Here is a 13,314-nt window from a genome sequence, read left to right on the forward strand (position 1 = left end):
TCTGATTCATCAATAGTAAATAAACTGCAGATGTATCTTGCAATTGCAAGGTTAATGGTCATAGTATTTCCAGCAAATTACATGCTGCAGACCTGAGTCACCAACCCAAATTTAGTGTACTTAAATGTTCTACGGAGCCAAATTCTAAACTTGGTGGTGTATCTAGAGTCAACCAGAAGGTTCAGCTAAAGCAAGCTGCCCTAAACACATGGTACTAAGGCTTCATTCACATCACCACTCCCTTGGCTTACAAAGAAACCAGCAGGCCAGAATGAAGTTCCTCAACCCTGTTAAAGGCAAATGGCTGACATGGTCTCCAATCCAGGGCAAACAACATCCTGCTCACATTCCCTAACCCAGCAGCTAAAGCAGGCATATTAATGAGCGAGGAAGGAGGGAAAAAAGCTCTTCCTTTTCTGATGCTTTCAGAACAACAGATCTTGACAATGACTCAACTAGGTAGATGTAGAGGCCACTTTAAAGCCTTGAGAATTATTGCTATAGTCTTTCTCTTACCATTCTCTACATTCAGATGAGTCTTTTCATCATAGCCCTAGAGACTCAAAGATTATTGTTTCTTTGTAGACATAAGCAGATACTGAATACAACTTGAAGCTGAATAATCAAAGCCAAAAAAAGTGCTGGTAACACACAAGCTCCAGTTTAGCACTAAGCGAGAAATAAGACCACTTATTTTTCTCTTTACTCAGATGACTATATCAGACAAATCTTAAATCAATAAGTACTTTCTGTGATTACTCTTTATTCTGGTGGTTCCATGCTCCAATGTGAAATGTATACTCTGAAATCATGATTTATATAAAAGGTTAATTTTGGGTTATCCCAAATGCCCAGGATGCCTATTCAGTCATTTTCAGGAGAGCCTTTTTTTTTTTTTTTTTTCCTTTCACAAATATTTTGAATCAGCATTGAATCACAGTTAACTTTCCTTTTACAACTGTAAATACACTTTTGTAATACACCATTAAAGTGTAAGGATCGGAGTATTGCTTCTGAATAGTTAAAACTATGAACTGCGACAAAAGTCAAATACATATCAGATTAGGAACTAAGACATAATTTAACGTATCTTTGTTTGTACAGTAATGAAAAGAGATGGTTTGTCTTTGGATTTCTACAGAAATGCATCTAATCCTTGAAGTGTGAACCGCTAAGTATATTAACAAATTAATTCCCTTTGACAAGTCTTTGTAAGTTTCACACTTAATTGGAAATGGAGACAAAGTAAATTTCTGAGAATTTAATAATTTCAGGCTTACAGGAAGTCTAGAATCAACTTACACTGCTCTTGACATCTTTCAGTTTTGGCAGGATATCTAGTCCAAACCCATCAGCCTGTCCTCGTGTCCTGTTTCCACCATTCATGTAATTTCCAAAGGCAAGAACCAAACCCAGGACCTGCATAACACCTGACCCATTTTTCAATGTCTAGAAAACAGAAAGAGAAACAATTCTCTGTTCATACTCTCCACAAAATTTACAGTTCATAGTATTACTGACAAGTAGATTTGTTGATACTGTGATTAGAAATACTATTTACATAAAAGCTCAAATATAGGGAATTAACAACCTTCTACTGCAACATGTAGAAGTACAATAATTTCAATATGTAATCTCTTGTGGATGAAGAATGTTATTTCCAAAATAGGTACTTAGAAAAAAAAAAAAACTAATAGGAAATCTATGCAATATTACCAGAGATGACCTGGTGAGAAAAAAAAATAGGTATTCCTTAACTGATGATGATATTATGAATGGTATATTTAATTTAGGAGAGAATTCTGCAGGAAGTTCATAAAAAACCCATATGGAACAATTAAAACAATTAATCAAATAAAACTGTTAAATGGTGAAACAATTACAGAAAATATTTCAATTAATACTGTTATGAAAATACTAATGAAACCTGCATTTTAAAACCATGTTTTTGTTTTGTATGGGACCATGAAATTCCAGTAATCTTTTCTAGCTAGAGCCAACATTGCCATCTTTAACTAATTTTTAATCCCAGTGATATTATTTAGTTTCACGCTTCCAAAATCGAAGCAGACACATGGTGGGCTGAACAGGCATTCATCTGGAAAGGAGGGATATGGTCACTATGAAGACAGAGGATTTTGCTTTAACAAAAGAGGAATGTCCACTGTTTTCCAGAGACTGATACACATTGATGGTCAAAACATTATATAGTTCAGTACCAAAAGCTAATCTTAAAGTTCGCTTTGATGTTGAAGTACAATCATAAAACATTCTATTCTGCTATCCTTCAGATTTAATGAGTACTTAAAGTAAACAAAGCAAAAACTTTTGAAATATGAGTACAGCTTTACAAGATTAAATATCAGAAATTTAGCTCTACCTTTCCACACAGCACAACCTACCTCACACAGTTTCTGTAACAATTCAAGTTTGCGACGGATTGAACAAATGCTTTCTGAAAACGTTGATTGGAACAGGATGCAAAATACACGTTCTGAAAAGTTGGGAATTAGTGAGAGTTCATAGAGGAACCTGTAGAAGTGATGAAAGATAATTATAGGAGTCACTGTCAGTAGGAACAGTGGTTTATTTTCTTTTATAACATCTCTAAATAGATTACTATAGGAGGAAAAATTTTCTGAAGTGAGCAAAACTTCTTTCACAAGTATGTTCTTACTGTTCTGGCTTATCCAAGGACTTGGCGTTTTCTTTTTCCTTGGATGTCTTGCTATGCTTTTCTATTTTTTCTAATTCATCTGACTGTGCTCTCTGGAATAAAGGAAACAAAATAATTAAAAAGGTTTAATTAAAAACCCAGTCAAAAAAACACAGATAAAGATGCCCTTGTAACAAATCATGTTCTCAGATTTTTCTTTTCCTTCTAGCATCTGTATGGTAGAACTACTTAGTCCACAGATTGATTTTAAGTATAAATACATCTGATGGAAAACAGAACATCTTGCATATAATATTGATACTAGTACTGTACAAAAGATTTATTCGTTCAACTGAGACAATAATCTTCATTGTCAATCCCTTTTCTTTGGCTGTTTATAAGGTCTTTGGATCAAAAAAACTCTCTTCTTGAGTTGTATTTCTCTTTCCAAATCTGTTGGGTTGCATTTGAATGCAATCTGATCTTTAAATCTATGCTTAAATAATATCTTATTTTAAACTAAATGAAAATAAGTTTGTATTGTTTACTGCAATTTAAATTTTAATTGGCATTTGGAAAACACTATGGAACAACAAAAATAACTGATTTATAGTGGAACTATCATACATATCATAATACATGAGAACTACTGCATGCTACTTTGAAGTAAAATGATTTTCATTTTTATCTTAATAAGCCAAAACAATTACATGTAAAATGCCTAGTTTCTTGGAGAACCCTGTGGCACATTGTGCGGTCTTTTCTTCAATATTCCAATCAAAAGAAACAGCCTCACTTCTTTGTGTTCCATGCTACAATGAAATTATTTTTTCCTACTGCAGTACTGGAAAATTGAACCGCATGGAAAGGAATAAAATGGAATGGAAATTTCTCCTTCTGACCCTTCTTTTGACATCCATGGTGGTTTCAAATTAGATTCAAAACATGAATCTGTGCAGGAGTGAAAAAAGAAGTAAATATATCTACCTTTATTCCTTTAAGAAAACATCACACTCATTTTTTTTTTTTTTAGCTTACTCCATCACAGAACTTGAAGACAATAGTGGAAAATTATATTTTAAGTACTTAAATAATGGCAAAGCAAAAGATAGGCTGCATCTGCATTCTTTCTTGCATGTGTTTGCATGATCAGCAGAAGAGGCATGAAACTATCTCAAATCATACTGACTCCACCAGCAATCTGAAATCAGAAAGTCAGGTCTGGACAGCTCTTCTGAGGTTGCTGAACATCTTTTCATGTGAAAAGGAAGAAAATACTGATGTGAAACAGAAAGATGAAGAGATTGAAGAGTTACTCAGAGCAAAAGCACTTCAGAGTTTCTCTGATTACTTCAAGAAGCCTGGAAATGACTGCAAGGCCATCTGTCTAGAATACTACATGTGCTAGTATTTAGCCAACACCTCTGTGGATGTTCTTCAAGGCCCATCTTCTCTAAAGTAGCCTGATCTTACCTATGAAATACTCCAACAGATAGGAAATATTGCAGACAACTTCATTTCCCCTCCCCCAGCAATAAACTTTGTTCTTGGCTAAGGAATTATAATGGTGGTAGCACCTGTATCACAGATTAATAGAATATTTGAGGTTTGAAGGGACCTCTGGAGATCGTCTAACCAAACTCTCTGGCACAAAGCAGAGGCAGCAACAGCAGGTTGCTCAGTATCAAGTCCAGCCAGGTTTTGAATATGTCTAAGGATGGAGACCTCATGACCTCTCTAGGCAGCCTGTTCTACTGTTGGACATCCTTGCAGTGAAAAATGGTGTTTCTAGTATTAAATGGAATTTCCAGTATATCACTTTCAGGAGGCCCTCTACCTCTTGTCTTGATGCTGGGCATCACTGAGTCTACCTGTGTGTTCTTTACTGCCCCTCCCCAATCAAGTATTTCTACATGCTGATAAAAATACCCTGAGCTTTCTTTTCTCCAGGCTGAACAATCCCAGTTCTCTCAGCCTGTCCTTATATGATATATTCTCCAGGCCTTTAATCATTGTCGTGGCCCTTTGCTAGATCGCTCCAATACATTCATGTTTCTTGCACTGGATTGGACACAGCACCCTGGATGTGGTCTCACCGATGCTGAGAAGAGGAGACTAATCACTCCCCTTGACTTTCCTGGTCCTTCCTTGATCTATGAACACTGTATTGTGTCTTTCTCAGATAACAAGGGGTAGGCTGACACTAATTTACCAGGTTTTAATTTTAGCATAATGGCAGTGGCCCATCCATAACACCTAGTTTCCTAAATTCCCTACCCCAGTATCACTTCTGTATAAGGAAAAAAAAGAAACAAAACCAAAACACCTTGGGAATTCATCCTACTTTTCTACATTTCTGTCAAGGCAGGCATAGGGCATACACAAGAAATTATAACAGCACATCTTGTTTGTATAGTTCTATTCTGAGAGGGAGGAAATTTTCAAGCTACTAATATCAAAAATGTATCAATTTTTAATCTTAGAAGATTAATCAGGACACAGAGTGAGGACTAGGAAAGATGCAACTAACTGCAGAGGTTTCCACTTAAGTATTGCAGATGCTGTTAAGAAGGACTTGCTTTTGAGTTTGCGTTAGGGAGCAGGTGTAGATGGAACATTTCTTCACTTCATCTAGAACGTGCTTACCCAATAAAAAGTTAAGAGAAAAAGAAAGCTTTAATTTCTTTTCAAATCAGTAAAAACTCTCTTGGCAACATTTGAAATCTTCAGATTCTAGAAATCAGAAGGATGCCAAGAGAGCTGGCATTGTCCCACTAGTCACATTGTCAGACCCATGGTGGTCTAGTTATGCAAATGATGTGACTTTGTAGGAAGATCTATTTAATTTATTCAACTTACACTTAAAAAAATTATGTATTCAATTTCAACTCGGTAATTGAGAATGAGTTTTCTGTAAAAGTAAACAAGTTTTTGTACTAAAAGGATTTGAATTAAGTTATATTATTTCTGGCCAATCTATAAGGTATATTATCTACTATTAAACTGACAGGAGACCACTAAAAACTTTTTCATAGTAAAGAGAAGAAAATATTTTAGCAAGGAGAGGAAAAGCTAAATGGTTATGTGCAAATTCTTTAGAATACATAGCGAGAGCACTCTCTCTTCTGGCCTTATGCACACAGTGAAGTATTAGAGGGCTTATCACGGCACTGTATTATATACGCCCATATTCAAGCTGTTAATGTTTCTCCACCAAATCCCACAGGCTCACTATTAGGCAGACTCACTATTCCTTATTTAAGCCATTATTCTCAGATTGTGTATGCAAAGAAATAACAACTGGCAAAGATACAAAGGCTAAGCACGATCCACTCATGGGTGGGCCTGAGCAAAACTCAGGAAATATGGTTCACTCTTCACCCAAATTAAGAGGTCCGAGTATGTGGTGCAAGTTCAGAATCAAACCCAAGTTTCAAGCAACTAGTTTTGGCTCTGGTATCCAGAATTCTGATTTATGTGTATTTTAAATTACGATACACAAGGAATAAGGCTGGCACGCTTTCTGCACAGGTATTATTTTAAAATATTTCTCAGAATTGTTACTAGTTAACTTTACGGTTAATATATATCTATTCTCTAACTTGCAGACAGATAATTAAAAAAATAATAATAAAAAAAACCCCACACAAACTTTTATATTGCCCTCAGCCTTTGTGTCAAGGAAGAACACATTCAATAGATAATTCTCAGAAAAGTCATTAATCTGATGGCATTAGTACCTCTTTGAATGTCACTGACATTTATTTCCTTGAATTTTAGCTATTATATAGAATCCTAAATGGAACAAAATAGCATAACATACCAGAATTTTATATTAACTATATCTAAAAATCGAACAGCATTAATCTGATAGAAATTACTGCAAAAAAATATACTGCTTTACTTTAACTCTTTCCTACTTTTGTCAGAGTATAAACTTACTCTATATTTTGTCTTATCAATCACAACATAAATCTTAGATTTCCTGGTTAGTTTTTTTTCCCTTGCAACAGAACCTTAGCTCTGAGTTTAGATCAGTTGAAATACATGTACATTTTTTTAATTTTGATGTGGAATTATTTTTTTTTTTTTGTCAATTTGATTTTCAAAGTCAATGTTACATCCTTCAAAAACATCAACTGACTTGTCTAAAGAATGTTGCCAAAAATAACTGCAACAACAAGGATATACAGAGATACACAGGTTAATAACAATTATCATAACCCTTTGAAGCTGGGTCATGTGTCAGAAGTCAGGTACAATCTATAGTCTTTGCAGAAAACATATTAAGACATTGCATTGTAAATGCCTTTTTTAAAACAAAACAAAACAAACAACAGCCAAACAAAAATACCCCCACGAGGAATAATTGAGGAGAATGTTTGTATTTCAGTGGCAGGGCAGAGGCATGCACTTCAGACTTCTGGGTGCCTTTCACTTGCAAATGGAATTTTGAGGTTTTTGAAAGCATTGACCCAAGTCTTTAAAAGATAGAGACAGGGTAGTCAATTTACCAGTAGTCAAATTAAGAAAGTATATACATTTCATTTTGTGATGTAACAAGATTTGAAAAGGGCAAATGCACAGATCAAAGATAATCCTTTGATACAATTTTTGATCCATTTTTTAAATAGTTATTTTCACAATATAGTAAAGACAGAAGCAGGAAAAGGCTTATCTTGTTTGTGATACTTTAGTTACAATCTCAGCTGCTAGGATGCTGTTTTCAAAGTAAACATTCACTTATTTGCAAAAAAGTAACTTTCTCATCACAACCAATATGGCCTAACCACATAGAGCAAATTGTCAACTCCACTGAATTTTATCTACCTTCTCCCTCTCTAATTACAGCTGCCACCTGAAGGCATTGCTATTAGAGTTTGTAAAAGCACAATTAAAGTAAGCATTCCACACCTAGTTTCATCTATTAAGACCCTCTTATTAAAATTGTCTAGATCTTAAAACATAGTTGATTATCAATACATATTTAAACAACATTTTATAAAGCAAACTACACAATCATGCATAAGAACTACGTGACTGCACTACACAAAGCTGCAGTAACAAAGTCCTCACTTGATGCAATACCTCTTAATACTGGTAAATTATCGAGGGCTTGGGTCTTTGATGGGGTGTGGGTTTCTTTGTTTATAAAAACTCACTAAGATGTATACAGTAACTTTGTGGTTTAACAAGACTTTAATTCCTCAGTAAACAGGAATTGAGCCCTCGGGACTGTGGCTTTTGAAATTAGGGTGTGTTTAGGTTTGGAGACTGCCCAAATTTCATTCACATTTAAGAAGGGAAAGCACCATGCCAGACATATGCAATCAGAAAAAGTGATTACATTCTGAGGGAAGATTGTAAACCAAATGCTACCATATGTTCCATACAGATCAAATAGAAAGGCCGAGAACTAGTGCAGCGGTATTTAAATATCCAGAAAAAAAAATAATCCCAATCCAATACATAAACAAACCCTGAGAAATAAAAATTAATGGCTACAAAGTAGCCACATGAGGCAAAATTATCCCCAATTACAACACAGGATGAGGCTGAGAAATAAGGGAGGAGTCAAACGTGCCAGGCTTTCTGGTACCACCCACTGCTTACACTTTTTTATTGAACAATATTGTTATAATTAGTCAAGCTGTCAAGGGAAGGAAATATTTTGACCAAAGACTGAATTTTACTTTCTGTTTTTACTTTCAATTTTAAAAAATGCATCTTTCAAGATACAGCTCTATCAAACAGAAGATCCAGAATTAAAATTCAGGCCCCCTTATGATACCATCCAAATAAACTGGGGTTTTTATTTTGTTGTTTGGTTGTTTGTTTGCTGGGAGCTTGTTGGTTTTCTTTCTGTCTTGTACCCAAGCAATTATAGTGATAAAATCGGGCTGATGTGTCTTCTATTCAAAGCAAAGAAATATATTGTAGTCATTCCAACTTTTTGAGTCTTGCCTAAGATTAACATATGATATTTTCCTTAATCAGGACAATATTTCCTAGCATTTCCTGTAATTAGTGAAGGTAATGACAAAAGGAACACAATGGCATTTGGTTATTTCAACAAACTGCAAATTTACAGGTAATCTATTATACTGGAACTCTGAAGCATATTGGAGATGACATTAAAAAAACATTTGAAAAATATCCTATTAGTACATTAGCCACATGGGAGAACTATTTTTTATAACCAAAATAAAAAATGTCTTATGCAATATAAAAGAGGAAAGGATGCAAAACTGATCATGAGGGCAATATCTATTCTGTACTTCTCACCACACAGTCTCTCAAAATCACTCATGTGTAATATATAAAATTAATTTTTTTACATGCTAAGGAATGTATGGAATGGGATATAGCTGTGCTGTGTAAATAAGCAGTTTTAAAATAATGTAAAATGAAAATAATACAGGCCAAACAAGAAAAGCTACGCTATAAGGGCAAGAAGTCTTTAAAGATTTGGGGGTAGTTAGAATAGGTTTCCCATTTGACCATTACCTTCCTAAGCAGTGTTGAGCAAGTTAATTCTTCAGGGATAAGGTATGAGTAGAATTGCTCCCTAGTTCTTGTCAGATTTCTGGTTTTAGTTTTGTTTAGCTTTTTGGATTTTCTATAAAGCAGATGAGAGTTCACTATTTCTCTCTTCAGACACCAAAGTGGATTATTTATGAGAAATTTCATACATCAACAAATAATTGCAATGTAGGCTGTAAAAAACTAGAGTCTAAAACCCAAAAATCTGAAAGGTGTAAAAGTAATTAATATATTTTCAAAACTTTATCAGGGAAATAAAATCCAATACAAAAGCATAGGTTGGCCTTCAATGCCATTCTGTGGCGCACAGTTTTGTTTCATGTTTTCAGGTTCTTTGGAGGGTCAACAGAAAGTCTCTTTGCTCGTTCCAGAGGTGCCCAGCCAGACCTTCATGCATTCAGGCAACGTGCTCAGAGAAAGGGTAACACTCACTGGCTGCAGCTGAAGGCAGAAACATGCTTCTGAGATCTACTTTTTTGAATTTTGCATGTGACTGGCTTTGTAAAGCTTTAGACTGTGCCTAAGTATATTCTGAATCCCTGATTTTGTATACCTAGTGGTCAAACACTCTCTGATGATTAGTACCAGATATTTCTGAAGCCTCCGGCAGTTTATACTGCTTTTTATTACTTTGACTTAGAGTAATCCTTTTCCTTTCGAAGAGTTAAAATTAATTTTGAAGAAATCCCGAAATAATAATAATGAAAAGCTACAGTTCCACAAATGGAATGATAACTGTTTCTAAAACATATTTCTTTTTAATTTAACAGCATTGTCATATTAATGAAATTGCAAAACAAAGCCAAAGACCTGGAGTGCGAGGTCTGGTATCTATTGATCAAAGACTGCCCCACCCAAGACAAAAAGAAAGGAGTAAAACCAATTTCTGTTTAGTAATTTAGAAGTTGATTGCGTAACATAAAAATATATGCACTATATAAAACACACAACGGCAGTTAATACATATTAAATGCTTAGTATTTTGGTTGCTTTGGGGAAAATAAAGTCACTTCAAAATAGGACATGTTCTACAAGCTTTCTGAACATTGCTGATGCAAAACAAAAATATCTTCACACGGGCCTCAGTATTCCTACATTATATGGACTTTCTCCGAGTACTCACATTCTCATATAGGGCTTGAAGGGTCTCTAGGTCAACCACAGTGTTGTCCAAGTTCACAACAGCTATAAAAAAAAAGACAAAATAATTAGTTGTCAGGATGATAATCCAGCTGCAAAATAAAGACTGAGCCCAATACCCAGCAATCGTTTTTATGACCTACTGGTCATACAGCTTAAGGGGTTTAGCTTTATTAATGCCTTGAATAGTGCTGTTCCTAAGACTATGGGCTAGAAACCTGGTAGAGCCAGGTGTCAAGCGTTAAAGAATTCACCTCCCTCCCCCCAAACACACAAACAGGATCCCACGAGTATGGCCGTAGCCAGAGATCAGAGATAAGCTTTACATCAGACTTTCATGGTCCAACTGAAAGCATTATAAAAATTTGTAAATCTGCACCACGGCCACACACACACACTCACAACACAAAGCTCATTCCTGTCACTGGTTGGCTTCAGTGTTAAACTGATTAATCCATAAGTCAGCTAGTTAACTTCAAAACACCTGACAAGGGTCAAGTCTTCTATGCACTAAGCCGACACGTTTAGTACAGATACAAAATATGCCTTTCCTGTTCCCAACCAATTCTAGTGCCACACACATACTGTATTTTTTCAGCATCAAAAAGCCAGTTCAACAGCACAGAGACAGTGACGAGACAGTGATTTCCACCTACCTAACCTGGACAAAAAAAAAAAAGTGGCACACTTTTAGGAACACAACCCTGACTCCCCTCTTCTATTAGGAACACCTCATGAGGCACAGGAAATATTTGTGAAAATTAGTGAAGAATTGTTCTCAGCTAATACAACAAATTATTTTAAAGATAATACTTTTCAGTCTTCCTCTTACATATTTTTTGCAAGTACACTGAGCATTCATTTAAAAGGCAGATAAATCCAACATTCCTCACCCAGTTTTCAAATCTTTACAGAAATGCAGAACGTTGCATTAGAACATATCTGATGGTAATGAATCATTTTTAATTGCACCATACTGGTCTGTATCCTATTTTGCACTTCATTGATTTGTACCCTTTTTTAAAATGGGCTCTGCATGTACACTGGTACAATAGGTGGAATAAATCCCTAGGCAAGATTAATCTATAAAGTGCAACATTGATCAGTGATAGAAACCCAGCACTAGGTCACTTTATGTCCTATAAATCCATGTCCTTAACTGTCACAGAGACATCCTGTGTATACACCGAAAGACTACAGACAGTATAATTCAAGCCCATGGGTTTCCGATTGCTCTAAAGCATTTAGAGATACCACTCTGAGTCTGGGACTCATCATGTTTCCCCTTTCCATGCCTGAGACATAGTTTCAGTTACAGTATAAGAAAATTATAAACAAAGAAGTGTTCATCTTGATTAAACTAAGCAGGCTACACCGTATCTCTAGGCGCGGCACAAAGCTGACTTTTAGGACTGAAACAAAAAATAATTAGGAATTTTTTTTAGGTTTTGGAAGTAATATTAAAAAATAGGGATTTTTTCCATTTTTCCCTTTACCAGAAATCAAGAGAATCTTAAAGATAATGGCAATATCAAAGTTAACAGTTTAGGAAGCAACATGGTTTTTGTTTTGTTTTGGGGGAAAGGGCACATGCAAAAAATCTGCTACTAATTATTTGGGATATTTTAAAACTCCTCCCCCTGCCCCAAGTATAATAATTGTTGCAACAGAGACTTAAAGATGCCCCCTCAACAAGGTACTGTAACATATGTTGTATTTAATAATCCCTGTTGCTCAATAGGACTATCTGCATGCTTAAAAACATGCCAGATCTGCCTTGTAGAACTGGAAACTCAAATTAACATGCAAATAGAAAGCGGATCTATATTGGTTTGGCAGTTTTATTTCAAGAAAACACGTATGTCAAAGCCTATATACAAACAGCTTTATTAAAACCAGGATATATTATGAAACTCCATTTGTATTATCACTATGTTTCAGCATTCTTACACTTACGCAATGGTTTCATATATGAACACATTCCCAACCCTCCAACTATTTATTTTGAGTTGTGGCTGACTTCTCCCCGCTCCAACCCCTCCCCTTCCTTCCAGAGACTGTCTGCCCCTGCATTAAGAAATATAACATAAGTTCCTGCGCTGACTTTTGCTCAATGTTAAGATCACCCACGGATTACTCAGGGAGCAATAGAACACTTTTGTTTGAATGCTTGCGGGAGATAAGAGAACGCCTGGCAAACACGATGGTGCCAGGTCTGTGTACTTTCAACAAAACAGGTATGCAGAAGAGTGTACATACTTCAGGGAGCTGCTTAAAACAAATCACTCCGAGACAAGAACTTGGAGAAATTAGTATATATGTTTCAAATACCCCTCCTCCCAAGACAAATAGATTTCTATATATTTCATCTGAAGACATATGTCTTCATAAATAGCGCCCTAGCATCCTGCTGGGATTTTTCAGTGTTCACCATAGGTTTGCTCCCCCTACTCTGAGGAATCAGGAGATGAGCTGTTCCTTGGTGGTACTGCAGCACTGTCATGCAGAAAATGATAGTTGGCAAAATAAGTCTTAACTGTTGCATATTTAATTCCATTATCTAGACAATTTGACCCAATAAAAACAATGATGTTTCCTTCTGCAGCCAACCTTACTAGCTAAACATGCCCCCTCTCAACAATCAGCATGACTACACAAATATCTAACTGAAGGATTCCATAAGCAGTGGCAAAATAACAATGCAAAATATAGAAAAACTAATATGCTCTATGAAAATATCCTGACTTAATGCTACAATTCCATTATACTTCGATGCAAACATCTGGAGAAGGGTTTATAACAGTCTTGCAGACACTGCATATTTCTACCCATGTCACTTTTAGAAAGTGATTTTTTTTTTGTTTCACAGTTGACATTGCTGTTTCCTGGTCTTCACTACTATGAAGGGACCTTTAATAGCCAATGTATCATCCAGCCTTTCTGATACACTCATAAAACAGCAGCGAAGAATATCT

The 13,314-nt window shown here is 35.5% G+C and overlaps 1 protein-coding gene across 1 annotated transcript in view; it reads right to left on the reverse strand.

Annotated features, from left to right (window-relative positions):
* Positions 1-13,314, reverse strand: part of FMN2 (formin 2) — a 166,753-nt gene that overhangs the window by 61,406 nt on the left and 92,033 nt on the right. The window contains exons 11-14 of the mRNA XM_037392766.1: positions 10,323-10,384; positions 2,678-2,769; positions 2,403-2,532; positions 1,303-1,449 (exon numbers count right to left, since the gene is read on the reverse strand). Of these exons, the coding sequence (XP_037248663.1) occupies positions 1,303-1,449; positions 2,403-2,532; positions 2,678-2,769; positions 10,323-10,384 (431 nt within the window). The remainder of the gene's footprint in view (positions 1-1,302; positions 1,450-2,402; positions 2,533-2,677; positions 2,770-10,322; positions 10,385-13,314) is intronic.

The sequence above is a fragment of the Falco rusticolus genome, chromosome 6 (assembly GCF_015220075.1).
Source record: "Falco rusticolus isolate bFalRus1 chromosome 6, bFalRus1.pri, whole genome shotgun sequence".
NCBI lineage: Eukaryota > Metazoa > Chordata > Aves > Falconiformes > Falconidae > Falco > Falco rusticolus.